Below are 20048 nucleotides of genomic sequence, written 5' to 3' on the forward strand. Positions count from 1 at the left end.
AGACTTCCATGAGAAGGTTTTTTTCTGAAGGCTCTTGTGAAACAAAAGTATCAAAATGTAAATAAAATAAAGAATTAACCACCAAAAAAAGATCTGGTTCACTAATAGAAATGGTTTCCGTTTGTGTTCCTGTTATTGTTCTTTGAGTGTTGTGTCTTTTAGGGCTGAAACGGTCAACCGTTCCCCAGTGGGAAGTCCAGATAAAGCCTAGACAGCAGAAGCAGAACTGGTGTCCACGACCTCCTCCCTGGAGAGACGACGTCGTCATGGCGACCAGGCTTTTACTCTGAAAAGCGGAGGTCACATGTCGGCGTCTCCGTCGTAGGCCAGCGTCAGCGGCTTCAGTCTGTTGTTCATCTGCCGGCGCTGAGGCTTCTTTGGTTTCTTACTGCAGACAGACAGAGAGACAGACACACAGACAGACAGAGAGACAGACACACAGACAGACAGACAGACACACAGGAGAATAATGAGATCAAACATTTAACTCTTTATGTGTGCCTAGAACATATTTGATAAAGAGGTTTTATTTTATCCTATTGTCACATTATTGATGGGATAATAACCAACCCAATGTCTGGGTGAATCAAGTACCTATCGAATGGTTCTAATCTAGTCTAATCTCTCTACCATGTCTGGGAGAATCAAGTACCTATGTAATGGAGCTAGTCTAATCTAATCTCTCTACCATGTCTGGGTGAATCAAGTACCTATGTAATGGATCTAATCTCTCTGCCATGTCTGGGAGAATCAAGTACCTATGTGATGGATCTAATCTCTCTACCATGTCTGGGAGAATCAAGTACTTATGTAATGGATCTAATTTTACCCAATCTCTCTACCATGTCTGGGTGAAACACGTAATCCAATAGCTAGCCAGCAGGAGGCGATAAAGTACTTTAAGGAAATGTCAAAATAACAACCTGGTCTCACAGGAATCCGTGAAATGACTACGGACGAATAACTCGAAATCCGTGGACACATCACGGAAACACGCCGATTTTCGTGATGTGGCCACGGAATTTGCTCCAATGCAAGTTAGTGACGCTGATGTTCCGTGGCTCACACACGGATCCCCGTTTCAACGAGCGAGTCGACCACGGGGGCTTAACTCAAAACCCGGGGTGGTCTCACTGAAACACTTAAATTGTCCTTGTTGTGTCCACGGAAGTTGCTCCAATGCGAGTAAATGACAATGATATTCCGTGGCACACACACAGATTCCCGTTTCAATCTGTGTGTGCTCCTGTTTCAATCTGTGTGTGTGCCACTGCCACATTTGACCACAGCGGGGGCTTAACTCAAAATCCGTGGTGGTCTGACGGAATCACTTCAATTGTCCGTGATGTGGCCACGGAATTTGCTCCAATGCAAGTAAATGACACTGTTATTCCGTGGCTCACACACGGATATCGGCGTGTTTCCGTGATGTGGCCACGGATTTCGAGTTAAGCGTCCGACGTAGTCATTTCACGGATTCCTGTGAGACCATGTTGCAAAATAAGAATTACGAAAAAAATAAACTGCATATAATCCGACACAGAATATGCTTTGTCAAAGAATGACAACAATTAAAAACGACATGAAAACATGAATTAAGAACAAACTCAAAATATGTAATCTCTATGTACCAAGAGAGGGCAGTATTGTGTTAAGAATGTCAGGGAATACATAAAATGCATGCAGCCACAACTGCTAAATGGTTGATTGATGTATGACTGAATGATGAATGAATGAAGAATGAATGAATGAATGATGGTGAATGCATGAATTGAATGTGGTATGAAACCCTAAACGTTTTGTCACAGAGCACCACGACGTGTCAGCTGACAGGGACTTAGCTCCTTCATTGGTCCCCTGGCCTGTGACATCACAGACGTCCTCACCTGCAGGTCCAATCAGAGCGAGGGCCCCTCTGCGGGCTGAGGGGGCGGGGCCGGACCAGGACCGAGGCACTGAGCGGGCAGGACCAGGACCGAGGCACTGAGAGGGTCTCTAGAGGCCCCCCATCAGAGCGAGGGCCCCTCTGGGGGCTGAGGGGGCGGGGCCGGACCAGGACCGAGGCACTGAGCGGGTCTTTAGGGGCCCTGAGCCGGTCTCTAGGGGCCCCTGCTACGTGATGAGCGTCTCTACGCGGGGGAGGGTCGAGGATGATATCGACACGGAGGTGGGCCGCGAGGGGAAGGAGTGGGCTGTGCGGAGCTGGGGGGTCTGCCCGCTGACGGACTGCTGGGGCGGGGGGGGCTGGGAGGGGTGGGTGTGGGCGGACGACGGCCTACGGCCCGTCCCCTGCGGTGGGTCGGGCCCCGGGGGCCCACGCTGGTCCTGGGGGTCCTGCTCTAGCCTGCTCTGGCAGTCGGGACAGGTGTAGGACACGGCCAGGCTGTCCCGCTGCACCCAGTACATCTCGTCAGTGGACGAGCGGGGGCTGGCCGGCCCCGCCGCCGCCGCCTCAAGGGGACGAGAGCTTGGGAGGGGGAGGGAGGGCGAGGGAGGGAGGGAGGGAGGGCGAGGGAGGGAGGGAGGGTGGGAGGGAGGCAGGGAGGGAGGGAGGGAGGGAGGGAGGGAGGGAGGGAGGGAGGGAGGGCGAGGGCGAGGGCGAGGGCGAGGGCGAGGGAGGGAGGGAGGGCGAGGGAGGGAGGGAGGGAGGGAGGGCGAGGGTGGGAGGGAGAGAGGGCGAGGGATGGAGGGAGGGCGAGGGAGGGAGGGAGGGAGAGGGAGGGAGGGAGAGGGAGGGAGGGCGAGGGCGAGGGAGGGAGGGAGGGCGAGGGAGGGAGGGAGGGAGGGCGAGGGATGGAGGGAGGGCGAGGGAGGGAGGGAGGGCGAGGGAGGGAGGGAGGGAGGGAGAGGGAGGGAGGGAGGGAGGGAGGGAGGGAGGGAGGGAGGGAGGGGGAGGCAGGGAGGGAGGGCGAGGGTGGGAGGGAGGGAGGGAGGGCAAGGGTGGGCGAGGGAGGGAGGGCGAGGGAGGGAGGGAGAAGGAGAGGAAGGGAGAAACAACAGAAACAAATGGAGGGAAGAAAATAACTTAAAGGAAATGATGAGATGATTTGATGAGCAAACAACAAAATCGACATAAAATAAATCCAGAAGGGGAACATTGATTTGACTTAAAATTGAGTTAATGAAATAAATGGGTGAAAGATCGGATGGATGAATGAAGGGTGAATGAGCGCGAGGAGAGGGGCAGCAGTACGACGGCCGGTGTTGGTGTCTTACCACGCTAAGTACGTCATGGACACGATGAACACCAGCAGGACGAAGACTCCCGCTGCCACTCCGTACACCCAGGTCTTCAGTTTACCATCTGAAGAAGAAGAGACGACGGGTCAACACGGGACATCACCTGCTTACTATTGTCAAACATCATGGTCAGCACATAGTCACCTCTTATTGTACAATCATTTATTTAGAATTTACATAAAGACAACATTATATGAAGTTATAACAACAAGATATAAGTTCTTTCTTTGACCTGCAGGGGGCAGTGTGACCACACTGAGAAAACGTGAACATGAACCAGCAATGTTTCAAAGGTAAATCAAAGGTAGGAAAGGATGGCGGTTGTGCCATCCCCCTTAGAACCCCCCTTGGAGCAGAGCCACCCATCTACATATCCTCCCCCAGGAAGGGTTTGTGTGCCAGATGGGACCGGGTAGTATGTTCAAGAGACAAAGGGAATAGGAAGGGCTCATTTCAAGGTATGACGTAGCACGAGGTATGATTAATGAATTAATTAATAAATAGTCTGTCACGTGAGATCATAACAAGGCCTATTATTATCTTCTGGTACACTAAATGAAGAACCATAGATTCAAACGCCGTTGTGTTTGTTTCCACAAGAAAGAGCTTCTTTTACACATGGATTTATTATTCTAGACTGAATCACAATATAGTATTTATAACTGTACTGAATCACAGTATAGTATTTACTATTCTACTGTATCACAGTATAGTATTTATTACTCTGTACTGATCACAGTATAGTATTAGTATATTATATTATTATTAGGGCATTTAGCGGACGCTTTTATCCAAAGCGACTTACATCGGTTAATACCCACATTGACACACCGACGGCAGAGTCAACCATGCAAGGCGACAGCCAGCTCGTCAGGAGCAGTTAAGGGTTAAGTGTCTTGCTCAGGGACACATCAACACTCGGTTACAAGACAACTGCCGTGCCTCCTGAGCTAAGCGGACCCTCATTATGGTACTGAACCTTCCTCGTCCATCCATCAGTCCACCCCCTGAACCAAGCTAACGCTAGCAGGAGCTGAGCCAGGAATTGGACTTCCACGGGCCCAGAGATCCTCCATCCCCCTTATGAACGGGTGAATCTATAGCTGGACAGAGCCCCATGTGGCCCCCCCCACAGCGAGACCGGTCCCGGGTCCAGCGGCGGTCTACCTTGCCCGAAGGGCTGCAGGAACCAGGTGCGTCCGGCGCGGCCGGGGGCGTGGCCGGCGCTCAGCGTGGGGTCCAGGGGGGCGCGGATGGTCTTGACGTCCGTCTTGCTGTCCCCCGCCGTGGGGATCTCCAGCACGGGGATGACGGTGCACTGGTCCAGCACGCCGTCCGAGGTCATGACCTCTGTGTAGCCGTCCTCACAGCCGCACTGGCCCGCCTGGGTGGGAGGGGGGGGGGGGGGGGGGCACATGGTTACCTGAGAGCTGGAGCGGGCCTCTCACAGGGCTCAGGGTTCATAGTGTAATACTATAAATATCAGTACTATTAGTAGTATGTGTAATGGACGTGTAATGGACTCCATATCTCTCTCTTCAGTAATGGATTCAGAGGAGTTTTATTAAGTGTAATGTGGTGCATCAGAGTTTGATTGTGTCCATTGTGATGCCTTTTCATAACACTTTTAAAGGTGACGCTTCTTCCATTAAAAATAGACTAGCTGATAAAGAGGTGGGAGGTTTGACAGCTGTTCTATGTATATATGTGTACCGCTGTATAGTGCAACAGTGTTAGACTGCAACGCTGTTGAGAGGGTGCTAATGTAAAAGATGTTAATATCGGAATGGTCTCCAAACACTCAGAAGAGTTCATCTGGCAGCAATGTCAGGAGGAGGGGGGGGGGGGGGGTGGCGAGGGAGTTGGGGGTCTGTATCTCAAGACAAGCCTGCTACCACCCCCACCTCCTCACACACCCCTCACAGCTTGCTCTCTCCCTCTCCCTCTCTATCTCTGTCCCTCTCTCTCCCGCTCCCCCTCTGTCTCTCTCTCTCTCTCTCTCTCTGTCTCTCTCTCCGCCCGAATCCCGCCATCTACTCCGTCATACTCACCATGGGGAGTCCCCACTGCATTATGGGTAAACTCCTGAGGGATAATACCCTAACACCCCCTACCCCCACCCCTCCCCACTCATCCAGAAATATGCATGCAAATACTGGAAGTATAATTCTGTATAATTCTGTTGCAAGCAGAAAATGCGGGAATAGTGAGGGACTCATTCTAATCCCCTTGAGGGCAAACAGAGAGAGAGAGAGAGAGAGAGAGAGAGAGAGAGAGAGAGAGAGAGAGAGAGAGAGAGAGAGAGAGAGAGAGGCGGGGGGATGATTCCCTCAATATGTAAACAGGATGATGGCTACTGCTCCCATGGTAACCCCCATGTGCTTGGTGGGTCTTACCTCTGTGCAGATGGAACGAGGTTTCCTGCAGGGTGGGTCACATGACCTGTCAGAGATGGGCCTGGTGGTGGGGGGGCATCCACCTGCAGGGGGGGGGGGGATAGAGTGAGATCTCTATCATCTGCACAGGAAAGAGACATGTTGTTGAGGATGCTACATAGGCCTGCAGACACCTCTCTCTCTCTCTCTCTCTCTCTCTCTCTCTCTCTCTCTCTCTCTCTCTCTCTCTCTCTCTCTCCCTCCCTCCCTCCCTCCCTCCCTCCCCCGCTCCCTCTCTCTCTCTCTCTCTCTCTCTCTCTCTCTCTCTCTCTCTCTCTCTCTCTCCACAGGGTTTCGTTGGACACACAGTGCATCAGTGATGACCGCCCATCTCATTACGCTAGCTCTCGTCTTTGATGTGTGCTGGGAAAGCCAACCGTTGTTAATGAGCCCAGCGTGAAAAGTACCGCACATACCCTGCTCTAACCCCAGGACGGTTCCCAACCTGGGTTGCTTTGCCTTCTCTGTCCTGCTCTATTTCCCGGTGCCTCAGCCAGCCCACCGCATGGGGTCTGAGCGTCAGAGTGAACACGCAGGAGCAGCTTAGAGTAATGCTGAGCAGGCAGAGGGTTTACGTCCCCGGTGAACAGCCTGCTTGTTCTGCTCTACTACTGTACAGAAATGAAAACACAGCCCCCCCCGCCCCCCTCGTCTCTATGATTCACACCCAGTGACTGGGAGTAGAGACAGGAGGGAAATAGTAAGGAAACGGTCCAAGAAAGGGAGGGAATCTACTACGATGCTCTCTCAAGGAGCGCCCTTCAGCTGCTGCTCCTCCTTATCTCTGTACTATACCACCATACTCCTCTCTGTACTATACCACTATACTCCTCTCTATACTATACCACCATACTCCTCTCTCTATACTATACCACCATACTCCTCTCTCTGTACTATACCACCATACTCCTCTCTCTATACTATACCACCATACTCCTCTCTCTATACTATACCACCATACTCCTCTCCCATACTCCTCTCTCTGTACTATACCACCATACTCCTCTCTCTGTACTATACCACCATACTCCTCTCCCTGTACTATACCACCATACTCCTCTCTCTGTACTATACCACCATACTCCTCTCTCTGTACTATACCACCATACTCCTCTCTCTGTACTATACCACCATACTCCTCTCTCTGTACTATACCACCATACTCCTCTCTCTGTACTATACCACCATACTCCTCTCTATACTATACCACCATACTCCTCTCTATACTATACCACCATACTCCTCTCTCTATACTATACCACTATACTCCTCTCTCCATACTATACCACTATACTCCTCTCTCTATACTATACCACCATACTCCTCTCTCTATACTATACCACCATACTCCTCTCTCTATACTATACCACCATACTCCTCTCTCTATACTATACCACCATACTCCTCTCTCTATACTATACCACCATACTCCTCTCTCTGTACTATACCACCATACTCCTCTCTCTGTACTATACCACCATACTCCTCTCTCTGTACTGTACCACCATACTCCTCTCTCTGTACTATACCACCATACTCCTCTCTCTGTACTATAACACCATACTCCTCTCTCTGTACTATACCACCATACTCCTCTCTCTATACTATACCACCATACTCCTCTCTCTATACTATACCACCATACTCCTCTCTCTGTACTATACCACCATACTCCTCTCTCTGTACTATACCACCATACTCCTCTCTATACTATACCACCATACTCCTCTCTCTGTACTATACCACCATACTCCTTATCTCTATACTATACCACCATACTCCTCTCTCTATACTATACCACCATACTCCTCTCTCTATACTATACCACCATACTCCTCTCTCTGTACCATACCACCATACTCCTCTCTCTGTACTAAACCACCATACTCCTCTCTCTATACTATACCACTATACTCCTTTCTCTCTCTCTCTAAGACGAAGGCAGACCGGGGTAAGGTTTGGCCCGTCCTCCCCTGCTGCTCCACATCGGTTTGTTATGAACGTGTCTCTTTTAACGAAACAGTCTGTATTGATTCTTTGAGCACAGGAGCAATACCTTGGATTCGATGTACCGGCAAGCCATGATGCATGTCATCAATGTTTCAGAGTGTGTGGGGGGGGGGGTTATTGGCCTCCCTATTCAATCTAAGCCTGGCAAGAGCTTGTCCTGGCACGGAAATAAAAAATGTCCTCATCTTAAAAACCCATGCTGCAGAAATCTATTTTAGAGTATGTCATATAACCCACCATTGAACACAGGTCAAATGAATATAGCCTAATTAAAATCATCTGATAGCCTACACGCAATCCTGTGGCTCTTCATCGAACGGGACAAACCTGTTACTAGGGAAGAGCGATCAGATGGACCAGACCGTGGAAGCACATAAACACAATACTACTGTAAAGGGGTGGAAAGGTTTGGGATCGCTGAAATAGTGAGCACACTTCCGCATGTTGGCTCCCAGTGTCGTATCAACGCAGCTTTAGTCTGACCCACACTAGTTGTTAAAACAGCAATAAAACCAAAACGTATTCATATGTCCACTGTGTGACTTTCATCAGAGGAAAAGACACGAGTCGCGTGTTCGCTGCTAGCCGCATTCATAAAGACCTTTATTAGCTTGCTCTTTGGGTTACGTTGCTTTCATCGGATTGGCTGAGGAGGTCTAGGGGGATGGCTTCAAATGAACTGCTTAAGGCAAGGGGACCTTTCTGCTGAAGGGACTGAAAATCATGCAAGATGTACCGGCATGTCTGTAAATATTAATAAAACAAATCCATTCTGCAGTACAAATTCTACACACCACTTGGGCCGACTAAATTAGTCGGGAAATGGGACTTAAATGGAGCAGAACAGACTAACAATGTGGTTGTGCCTGGTTTTGTAGTCGCAGCAATGGCATATAAACACAACAATACTATTATCAAAATCCCCCTGACAGAATCACTGGTCAGCATGACGATATTGACCATGTTTGGTCCCGTGGCGTGTGTTTATCCATCGCCTGCAGTTCTCCCTCTGAAGGCCATGAAGGTGGGAGCTGGCTCAGCACTTCAGTTCTTAGCACTGAGGTTTGACAGAAATGAAGCCGTTCTATGAAGATTAAAGCGGGTCCCAAAAAAGCTTGGATTAGTCCAACTGAAACATATTCCCGGAAAATGTGTTCTTAGGTTTGCAAAATAATGTAAAATGGTGATGCGTTGGAGGGGGTTCTTGAATATTTATAAGCTTGATGAGGGGGTTCAGTGTGAATATGCATGTGGGGAAGCCGCTCACTACTGAGGGATCATTTGCAACAAGGTATTATACATGGTGAACGTGCATGCGCACGGACACACACGCACAGAAATACCAACATGCACATACACACAGCACACACACCTGCAAATGTATGTGCTTGTGTCGAGCGTGCACGTGCACAAACATACGAGTACATACAAGCGTACATAAACGTGTGCGCAGGCAAAAGCACTGTACGCACACGCACGCACACACACACACACACACACACACACACACACACACACACACACACACACACACACACACACACACACACACACACACACACACACACACACACACACACACACACACACACACCTGTCTATCATAGAGGCCTCCAGCATGCATACCATCTGGGGTATTAGTAGGTCTTGGTTTTGTTGTCGTGTGTGTTTAATGAAAGCTCCGAGCTAGACACTGCATGCTTGCCTCACACCCACAACACAGCAGCACAGAGCTGTAAATAAACAACAAGTGTAATTCATTCCTCAAGGAGAAGGAAGCAAACGATACACCTGTCCTGTATACACCCTGTGCAGTAAGAGTTGAGGAATGCATGACGTCTAGAGCCAGACACAGAGACACAGATGCAGAGAGAGAGATGTTGAAGGAGGGGGAGAAGAGACGGAAAGAGAGAGAGAGATAGAGAGAGAGAGAGAGAGAGAGAGAGAGAGAGAGAGAGAGAGAGAGAGATAGAGAGAGAGAGAGAGAGAGAGAGAGAGAGAGAGAGAGAGAGAGAGAGAGAGAGAGAGAGAGAGAAACAGAGAGAGAGAGAGATAGAGAGAGACAGAGCCTAAAATGAGGTGTGAGGGAGAATGAGATTAAATTGGTACACTGACACAGATTAAGAGCCGACAATCACATGCTATGCTCCAAGAGCGATCTGTGTTTGTACGTGCGCACTTGCATGTGTGCGCACATTGCTTAACATGTACAGACCCTGACACACACTCACGCACGCACGCATGCATATGCGTGAGTGTTTGTCAGGTTCTGTACACAAGTATTTTGGAAGGTTCCGGGAGACTAATCCCGAGTTCCTCGTAATGCTGCAATTCTTCTTATGCTTGGAGGATTCTGCAGTAGGATTCAGGCACTGTGTGTGCGTGTGTCTGTGTGTGTGTGTGTGTGTGTGTGTGTGTGTGTGTGTGTGTGTGTGTGTGTGTGTGTGTGTGTGTGTGTGTGTGTGTGTGTGTGTGTGTGTGTGTGTGTGTGTGTGTGTGTGTGCGTGTGTGTGTCCGGTGTGTGTGTTTGTGTGTGTGTCTGTGCTTTCGTTTGCCAGTGGGTGCATGCAGCAGTGTGTGCGAGCTTCGTGTGTGAGAAGGAAGGATCCCTTTCTCGCTCTGAGAGGCTGAGCTCATTAGGAGACACCAGTGTTCTCATGTCAAGGGTCTAAAGGCCGCTACGTGTTCAGGCGGATACGAACACCTCACGGCAGACGCTCGAGAATTCAGACCATTTTGATCCTAGACAACCCAAAAACACCAAAAAACGTCCTCACTCCCGCTCTGCTCTCTAGGATTAAGCTGTGTGCACATGTGATTGACAGGCATGATGGATTCCCAGAACCAATCACGGAAGAGATGTCCTGATTGGTCAGAAAAAAGCCGGGAGAGGTGTGAAATGTGAATGGTCTCATCCCAACGCAGGTGTGAGTATTTCACTCACTAATAGATGATGGATGGATTTGCTGTTTCTTACAAGTTACAATCTACTTATTTCCTTTAAAAGTTACCGAGCCTTTAAGGACACATTATCCCATGTGATAGTAAAATGGTCATGGTTATATTGCTGTTAAACTCTTCGACCCTCTAATGTTTGATATGAAGTACTCTACACAAGTACTTTACACAAATCTGCCCAAGGCGACACACCCTATCACACTGACTGTCTCACTAATGTCCTTATTTAGCTCCACTTCCTGAGGGCGATTAGCTCACTAGTCTAAAGCCGTGTTGCTGGCCAGGTCACTGGCCAGGTCACACGCTGTGACGGGCTCTGGCGTGCTACTGCCAGGGTTCAGCCAGACTGTCGTGCATGGGACCAAAACGTGCGAGGAGTTTGCCTCTGGGGACACCAGGGGACGGATGGCTCAGTGTGACGTTGTGGTCCTTCACCTGTGACGTTGAGGCCGTCGGACCGCTGGCACCACACCTGGCGCGACGCGCTCCGCCAGGAACCCGCCATCCACCTGTACTCCAAACACCGTCCCTCTGCGGAGAGACACGGGGTTACAGCCTGCGGGACGGGAGGGTGTGAAGGACCCAGACTCTCAGCCTCCAGACATTCATCCAGTCAACAACATCCAGTATACACAAATAACAGGGATATCATTATATTATAGGAATGTACAGATGAAAAATGGTTATAAATATTGAAAGAGATGAACAAAGAAAGAAAGAAGGAAATAATTAGTGAAATACAGAGAGAGAGAGACCAGAAGAAAGTAGAGACAAGAAGAATGAGTGAAACACAGAGAGAGACCAGATGAAAGGAAAGACAGAAAGAAGCTACTTTGGACCAAGTAACAAAGCTATGAGTCAGCCTGGGCCCAGAACATGTTTCTGGTCCTCGGGGGGTCCAGGGGGACCCCCCGAGGACCAGAACATGGTTCTGGTCCTCGGGGGGTCCAGGGGCACCCCGTGCTGGAGGACCCACCTGTGCAGGGGCGGGCCTCCCACTCCTGCTCGGGACAGGCCAGCAGGTTCTCGGGCTCCTGGGCCACCACGGCCCGGGAGCGCACCTGCACCGCGCCCAGGCCCAGGTCGGACCCCCCGATGCAGTTCAGCTGGCAGGGGCTCCAGGCCGTCCAGTCAGTCAGGTAGCACTCCCCTGCACACACGCACGCACACACACACACACACACACACACACACACACACACACACATGCACACACACACACACACACACACACACACGAACACATGCACACACACACACATGCACACACACACACACACACACACACACACACACGAACACACGCACACACGCACACACACACGCACATGCACACGCACACAAACACACGCACACACACACACACACACAGAATTGTAAGCCAATACAGTTTAAGGCTGCACTTTGTACGCTTTACCATTAGCAACCTCTAGGGCCTTGACTTGGACTTGGCTCCAGTTATAGTTGAGACAGAGGGAGGTGCAGGTAGAATAAAAAGTACACAAAGAAGAAGTAGTGGAATCCTTTCCTACAAAGCAGAGATCTTTCGGGACTAAAGGGTTATGTTATTGCATTTATCTCCGCATATCCGCTCAAATGCCATCGCTGCCGCAGACTGACTCAGAAGTGGTAAGACAAAGGTCACAATACACATCCGGAAATTAAAGCTAATTCTTCAAATGCTTTCCCCTAACTCCAGGAGCCGTTTTCATTTCGATATGCCTGATGCCTGACTCGCTCAGCTATGAGTAAATATTCCAATATTAAGAAAAGGGCAGCAAGACGCCTTCGCAATACCCAGGCTCATGTTTTAAAACCTTTATTCAATCATAGTCAAGTGTCCCATTCTCAAAAAACAAGTCTAGCTATCAAAAATAATATGAATTCCGAGGCTTGTCTTAAGTTTATTTGCAATATGAGCCATATGAGTAATTGCATTCGTACAAAGAGAATACAGATGTTGGCATTTAGCTAAATGTGTTGTTTGACCTCACACACTTCGTACACAGACCTCCCTGGAAACTCCCTGAGTCTTCAGGAAGACTGAAAACAAGATATTATCATGTGATCCTTTTGAAAATATAAAGTAAACTGTAAGTATAAGTTTTCATACCAGGAGAATGTTTAAGATATATAAGATCATGTTCTCCACATCGGCTTTGTGGCTAGTTTGATTTGAACCCCAAAACATGAAATATACCCCTCCCCCTAACCCCCCCCCCCCGCGAATACCCCACCTGCAGTTTAGTTGCCCTTTTATTGCAATCTACTTCTAGTCTCCCCGTCCTTCTAGATACACACTAGCAAATTAAAGTACGACTGAGTTATGAAACACTTTCTGATGGCTGCAAGGGAACCTCATCCTTGGACCAAGGTTATCCTCATGATAACAACACAATATCCATCATGACTGGTATTTCAATGAATAAACTACAACACACGACGATATTTAACTGAACCTAAGACTATCAAACCTAACACTATAAAAACCTAATACTATAAACATGACCGTAAAAACTAAATGTAACATTTGATGAAGACCTGAAACTAAAAAGCATTGAAAAGCATGAGCATGCTCAGTGTGTCCCAGAGGCCAGAGAGAGTCTGGTCCCTGGGGGGCACTGGGGGGCCGGCGGTCTGCTCACCTGGGCAGGGCACGGCGCAGCTCTCCTCCAGGACCACGGGCCGCTCCCCGTCCACGCCCAGCTCCAGCTCCCCGCACAGCCCCTCGTCCACGGGGCTGCCCGGCTCCCGGCCCGACCCGTCCGACACGAAGCAGGTCACGTTGCGGTAGCGCAGGCCGTCCCCGCAGCGCGCCCCCTGGTGGAGAAGGAGAGAGCGCAGGCGGGTTCAGCGGCCTGAATGGACCTGGGCCGGGGGCCACTGGGGGCCTGGCTACTGTTCTCTGAGAGAAGGCCTACGGCTGGTCAACTGGATTTCTGAGAAAGGCCATTGATTTTAGACCGCTCCCGTCTGATTTCTGCCCAATCAGGGCAGCTCCTCCTTGGTTGGTTCGGGGATCCCATCTCGCCTGTCAATCACACCCTCTCAATGGCTTTAGAGCACAGAGTGGGAGGGAGTGGACAGGGAGGGCTTACATCTTGAAAAGGTCTCTCCTTTCACAACTCCTGAATCTGGCCTGCACCAGCTTTAAGGTTTGTCCTTTTGAAACGTAACGATAGCGCTGGACCGGCCGCCTTAAAGGTTAGGAAGAATGCAGAAATAGCCCAGAGCAAATTGTGGCTTAAATCCACCCCAGGCAAAGACCGAAGATTGGGGTGAAATGTCTAAGCTGGAGCAAGGCCCAAAGAGAAGAGGATCAGGAGGGGGTGAAGAGACAGAGAGAGAGAGAGAGAGAGAGGGAGAGAGAGAGGGAGAGGGAGAGAGAGGGAGAGAGAGAGAGGAGAGAGAGAGAGAGAGAGAGAGAGAGAGAGAGAGAGAGAGAGAGAGAGAGAGAGAGAGAGAGAGGGAGGGGGGGGGTAATCAACAGAAGAAGAGGAAGACAGAAAGAAAAATAATGATAAAGAAATTAATCAAATGAAAAAAGGCAGGAGAAAGGAAAATAAAGAATGAAAGAGAAGGCTTAAAGTACGAAGGAAAAGAAAGAACAAAAGAGGGAGGAAGAGAAGAAAGAGAGAAAGACGGTAGGAAAGAACCCAGGAGAAGAAAGCACAGGAGAAACACAGACGCAAAGACAGGAGCAGAGCCAGGAGCCACTGACCTCGGAGGCGCACTGGGACCACGGCGAGTAGCGCCAGCGGTAGCAGGGCTTGACGGGGCAGGGCTTCCACTGCTCCACCTGGGTGGGGCAGGGCCGGCCGTCGCCCTGGGGCGCCTGGACCACCGTGCGGCGGCGCAGCAGTTTACCTGGAGGACACACAGCCGCTGAGAGCATGAGACTCCTGGGACACTGAGACCGCTCCACATAGTGGCTCACATATCTACAGATAAATAATTGTATGCATAGATAATATCAACTGAGTAAATGAAAGAATCATGAGATTGATTGTTAGATTATTCTATACGTCAATACCTATATTCTCATTTCTTTACACATTGGTCAACACAACATGGGTCAACACAACACATATACAACATTTATACATAAATGCATCTATCAACGATACATTAGAGTTAAAATGCATAACGTTATATAACGTTCTATAAATAGTGAAAAAAAATAATAATCTACACCTACCATGCACATGGTCCAGAAACTAGGTTCACACTGCACATGGTCCAGAAACTAGGTTCACACTGCAAATGGTCCAGAAACTAGGTTCACACTGCACATGGTGCAGTAACTAGGTTCACACTGCACATGGTCCAGAAACTAGGTTCACACTGCACATGGTCCAGAAACTAGGTTCACACTGCACATGGTCCAGAAACTAGGTTCACACTGCACATGGTCCAGAAACTAGGTTCACACTGCACATGGTCCAGAAACTAGGTTCACACTGCACATGGTCCACTGATCAGGTTGAGACTGCACATGGTCCAGAAACTAGGTTCACACTGCACATGGTCCAGAAACTAGGTTCACACTGCACATGGTTCACTGACCAGGTTGAGACTGCACTTGGTTCACTGACTAGGTTCACACTGCAAATGGTTCACTAACTAGGTTCACACTGCACATGGTTCACTAACTAGGTTCACACTGCACATGGTTCACTTACTAGGGCTGCTCCAGGTGTGATGCTGCAGTGGCTGCACTCAGATTCAACTGCCAGAAGTAGAGCACCTCACGCCTGCCTGACCTCAATTCCTCCACCTTGTTCTTTTATTCAAGCAGGGACAGACCCGGGGGTCTCCTCCACCCCTGAAAGACTCCTCGCTTCATGTTTGGTTCCTTTTTTTACTGGCTGTGGGGCTGATTTGAATATCTACATATTTCCAATCACATAGTATTGGAGGATATTTACAGATTCTAGTAGTGGGTGTGTCCCTCTCGCCCAGGAGTGCACATGCTTTCTTCCTCTCCTCCTCAGCTGACATTAGATGAACGCAGAACAGCATTTCAGCCCCACTAACCGCTCACATGCTATCATCCACAAATTACTACAAATCCAGTTCACGCCGGTCAGAAACACCTCTCACACCAGCCCTGCTGGGAGCCCCCCAAGATGGAGCCCTTTGGAGCCCTACTTCTGATGAGACCCAAATCTGTCTGTAGAGGACGGGAGGTGAGCGTTGATCTGAGAACACTGAGGGCCCCCCCCTGCACTCATTCACAGGGTGCCAAATGATCCGGTGCCAGGACTCTCTCTGCCCGCCTTGATCCGACGCTCCCAGAACATCATGGCGTCTCAGAGGAGCGATTAACCCCACAGCCCGTCTGGTCTCCCCCCACGTCGTGTGGTGACAATGTCGTCTGCTGAGTGCTGTGTCAGCACATCAGAGTGAACTACGAGCCATGCTTGATGTTCCTCGTTAGTGGTGTTGTTGTCAATCGACCGGTCTCCAGACTCAACAGAGGGTTCGCTCTCGGTCAGGACTCACAGCTCTGGGTCCGCGTTTGACGGTTAAATAACAGGACGATTTTGTGCATCTTAACAGTTTCCGTCTCATGTATCACAGGCTCAGGATGTGTGATTGGATGTGTTGGTAGATTGGACATCAGAACCGAATATTTTCCAACATGCATGTGAGTTGAACAGAATCCTTGCAGAGAAAATGGGGCCCAGCACTTCGGTTCAACCTAGATACCGCCTGGAGCACGTTCTGCCTCAATCTGTTCTGCTGCTGCTAAGGGTTTTCTACAGCTCGAGATTTCAGTCGTCGCCGCTTTCATTTAGTCGATCTGAGTCCAGCCTGAATGTGCTTTTCTTGGCTTTCACCACACCTGGTCTGCTTCTTATCTTAGCGTGAGCAGCGGAACACAGCTCCCTGAGGCTTCGTACTTTTGCTTTGCGAAAAAACCCAAATGCATTTCTGCACAAATCACCGGACCTCAAACTTTAAACCCGAGCTGCAGAAGTGAGCAAATCTTTACACACTTTCCATCAGGGGGTTCGATTTAGCCTTTTGATCTCCCACATCTCAAACACAGGTCCATGAGCTCTGAGCTTTACGCTATGCGCATATCGTCGGTGCTGAAGATGCGAGCACCAGAGGTGCCCATGGTAACCGTGGGATCCGTTGCCGTAGCAGTCTTGGCCAGGGGGGATGGAACATGGCCGGTTGGATGTTAGAAGCAGCAGGCGACAACTGCTGGAGGATTATGGGTAAAGGGGAGCCTTTTGCCAGCTGTCAGCGAGCAGAATTTGGCTGCAGAACACACACACACACACACCAACACGCTGCCACAGTCATATATCAGCATACAACTTGGACTAGCCTGGAGGAAAATAGCTGCCTGCCACTCCCTGTGTTTTATCCCTCATCGCTGCCAGGATGGTGCGTTTGACATGGAAAAAAATCAAAAACAAGTAACAGTAAAAAAAACAAAGATCCTGCTCACTCACATTCCTGGCTGTAGAATAGAAAGGAAAGAGAAGGCAAACTGAGCCGATGGTGTGGTTCTCTCTCTCTCTCTCTCTCTCTCTCTCTCTCTCTCTCTCTCTCCTCTCTCTCTCTCTCTCTCTCTCGCTCTCTCTCTCTCTCTCTCTCTCTCTCTCTCTCGCTCTCTCTTTCTCTCGCTCTCTCGCTCTCGCTCTATCGCTCCCTCCCTCTCGCTCTATCGCTCCCTCCCTCACTCTGTTCTCTTTCTTCCCATGTTTCTACCTGCTGTTCCATCATCCGCACCTCCGGGGAACAAATGAAGGTTCAGTCCAAATAGTGAAGGCCTGCCACGGGGGTATCTACCTCTCTGGCCTCTCTCTCTCTCCCACCCCCTCTCTCTCCCTCACCCCCCCCTTCCCTCTCTCTTCCTTCTCACTCTCTCTCTCTCTCTCTCTCTCTCTCTTCCTTCTCACTCTCTCTCTCTCTCTCTCTCTCTCTCTCTCTCTCTCTCTCTCTCTCTCTCTCTCTCTCTCTCTCTCTCTCTCTCTCTCCCTCCCTCCCTCCCTCCCTCTCTCTCTCTCTCTCTCTCTCTCTCTCTCTCTCTCTCTCTCTCTCTCTCTCCCCCTCTCTCTCTCTCTCTCTTCCCATGGCCCAGAACCAATGGCGGTAATGGACCGTAATCAATGGGTCTGAGCCTATGGAATTACACGAGAGGATATCATTTTCCCTCCCTCTCCCCCTCCCTCTCCCCCTCCCCCTCCCCCTCCCATTCCCCTCTTCCCCCCCAAATGGTAAATGGGCCTCACACAATCATTTCTCACGTCATAAAAAAAAACGCCTAATGGTTTCAAGAGCCATATTTGTTATGGGCTTTCTGCTTTTGCCCTAAGCAGAGTTCCTAGTGCTCTCCTATCAAACACGCATGGTATAGAAAGCAGTACATGAAGATAAGCTACCGTAAGAGAACCAGTGAGGGGGTGGAGGCGGAGGGGTGAATGACTAATGAGGCACGACAGTGTTGGGGACACTGTCGCTGACAATGCCCTGATCCCAAACCCCTCTATATTGAACATTGCAGATGTTCATGTCTATTGTGTTCGACATCAAGTGAGTAAGACTCTGTTTGTCCAGGGGCTTCTTGTCTGTCTGTCTGTCAGACTTAGCATCAATGGAAGCCAAACACTCCCTTATGTAAGGAACCGGACGGATTCTAAATACATACCTGCAAGACCGCAGGAGTGGCTGCACCCGGACCACAGGGACCAATCAGAGAGCTGGCAGTTGACAGGGCATTCCACGACACAGGAAGAGTTCATCTGCCACTTCCTCTCCAAGCCCAACTAAAGGAGAGAGAGAGAGAGAGAGAGAGAGAGAGAGAGAGAGAGAGAGAGAGAGAGAGAGAGAGGGAAAGGGGAGAAAAAGAGAGCGAGGGGGGAGGGAGAGAGGGAGAGAGAGAGAGGGAGAGGGAGAGGGAGAGAGAGAGAGAGAGAGAGAGAGAGAGAGAGGGAGGGAGAGAGAGAGAGAGAGAGAGGGAGGGAGAGGGAAAGGGGAGAAAAAGAGAGCGAGGGGGGAGGGAGAGAGGGAGAGAGAGTGAGATGGAGTGAGATGGAGAAAGGGGGAGGGGAGATAGGGAGGGAGGGAGAAAGGGAGGGAGAGAGAGAGAGAGAGAGAGAGAGGGAGAGAGAGTGAGAGAGAGAGGGAGAGAGAGTGAGAGAGAGAGGGAGGGAGAGAGTGAAAGAGGGAGAGAGAGAGAGAGAGAGAGAGAGAGAGAGAGAGAGAAGGAGAGAGAGAGAGAGAGAGAGAGAGAGAGAGAGAGAGAGAGACGGAGAGAGAGAGGGAGGGGAGGAGGGAGAGAGAGCTTATTTTTTGAGAATGAATAAGCCAATAATAAAGGATACATGGAAATGTCACAACACAACATCCCAGCCATATTGTGTTGAGGGTTACCACAGGGATACACATATATGCATATTTCAGAACGAACAACACTAGTTAAAGCTGACAGAAAAAAGTATCCCAGTGTTTCCCCCTGGGTTCCCCTGGCCTTCTGCATCAGCTTCATCCATGAATCCACCGCCTCCACCCACCACTTTACACAGCTCGAGGTCCACTGATTTCATCACAGCACCTCCACCCACCTCTTTACACAGCTCGAGGTCCACTGATTTCATCACAGCACCTCCACCCACCTCTTTACACAGCTTGAGGTCCACTGATTTGCCGTCGCTCCGGACGCAGTCCAGCATGCGCGTTTTGAGGCCCGCGCCACACACGGCCCTCTCGCTCAGCTGGCAGGTGCTCCAGTCTGCAGGGATCAAACGCGCGAACCTCAAGCACACATTTGACGACACAGCAAGCTCAATCCCTGCCCTCTCGCTGAACCGGTGGTACTGGCCCTTTAAATGGACTCCTCAGATGCTCAGATCAGACCAGGATCCCTTGATGTGGAGCGACAGCTACTACCATGACTAACGAGGACCGGCCCGTGGTCGGGCCTGTCAATTAGCGTCTCGGCAGTCCCAGGACAGCCCTGAGTGTTCCCCGTGTCGGAGAGTTGGGGAGGAAAGCTTTCCTGAAGGATGGAAGTATAAGGGAGTAACGCTTTTCGATTAGGTCAGCGGTTGTTGACTATGTCGACTTTGTTGCACTTGGAATCGTCCACAGAACAACCTACATTTACATTTACATTTAGGGCATTTAGCAGACGCTTTTATCTAAAGCGACTTACAATAAGTACATTTGTCATAAGAAGTGCAACAATATATCGCTGTCGGTACAGTAAGGATGTTCAAACCAAGTGCAAGTACAACAATCGCTAGGCTAACCAATTCCCCGTGTTACAGCTATGATAGCAGACCTGAGAAAAGCCTGGCGTATATTGACTGCTTCAGCACCATTTGATAAGAAATGGAAGACCCTTAAACAGGACTCAGTCATTGCTTTGGACTAGGGACGTAT

At 49.9% G+C, this 20048-nt stretch overlaps 1 protein-coding gene across 1 annotated transcript in view; it reads right to left on the minus strand.

The window, feature by feature from the left end:
* Window positions 1-300: 300 nt before the first annotated feature.
* The window catches only part of thsd7aa (thrombospondin, type I, domain containing 7Aa), an 87710-nt gene continuing 67962 nt past the window's right edge, over window positions 301-20048 (minus strand). Inside the window, exons 20-29 of the mRNA XM_056583503.1 lie at window positions 19280-19395; window positions 18313-18430; window positions 14365-14510; window positions 13289-13463; window positions 11620-11793; window positions 11079-11174; window positions 5637-5719; window positions 4408-4624; window positions 3217-3304; window positions 301-388 (exon numbers count right to left, since the gene is read on the minus strand). Of these exons, the coding sequence (XP_056439478.1) occupies window positions 301-388; window positions 3217-3304; window positions 4408-4624; window positions 5637-5719; window positions 11079-11174; window positions 11620-11793; window positions 13289-13463; window positions 14365-14510; window positions 18313-18430; window positions 19280-19395 (1301 nt within the window). The remainder of the gene's footprint in view (window positions 389-3216; window positions 3305-4407; window positions 4625-5636; window positions 5720-11078; window positions 11175-11619; window positions 11794-13288; window positions 13464-14364; window positions 14511-18312; window positions 18431-19279; window positions 19396-20048) is intronic.

Source organism: Gadus chalcogrammus, chromosome 22, assembly GCF_026213295.1.
Source record: "Gadus chalcogrammus isolate NIFS_2021 chromosome 22, NIFS_Gcha_1.0, whole genome shotgun sequence".
NCBI lineage: Eukaryota > Metazoa > Chordata > Actinopteri > Gadiformes > Gadidae > Gadus > Gadus chalcogrammus.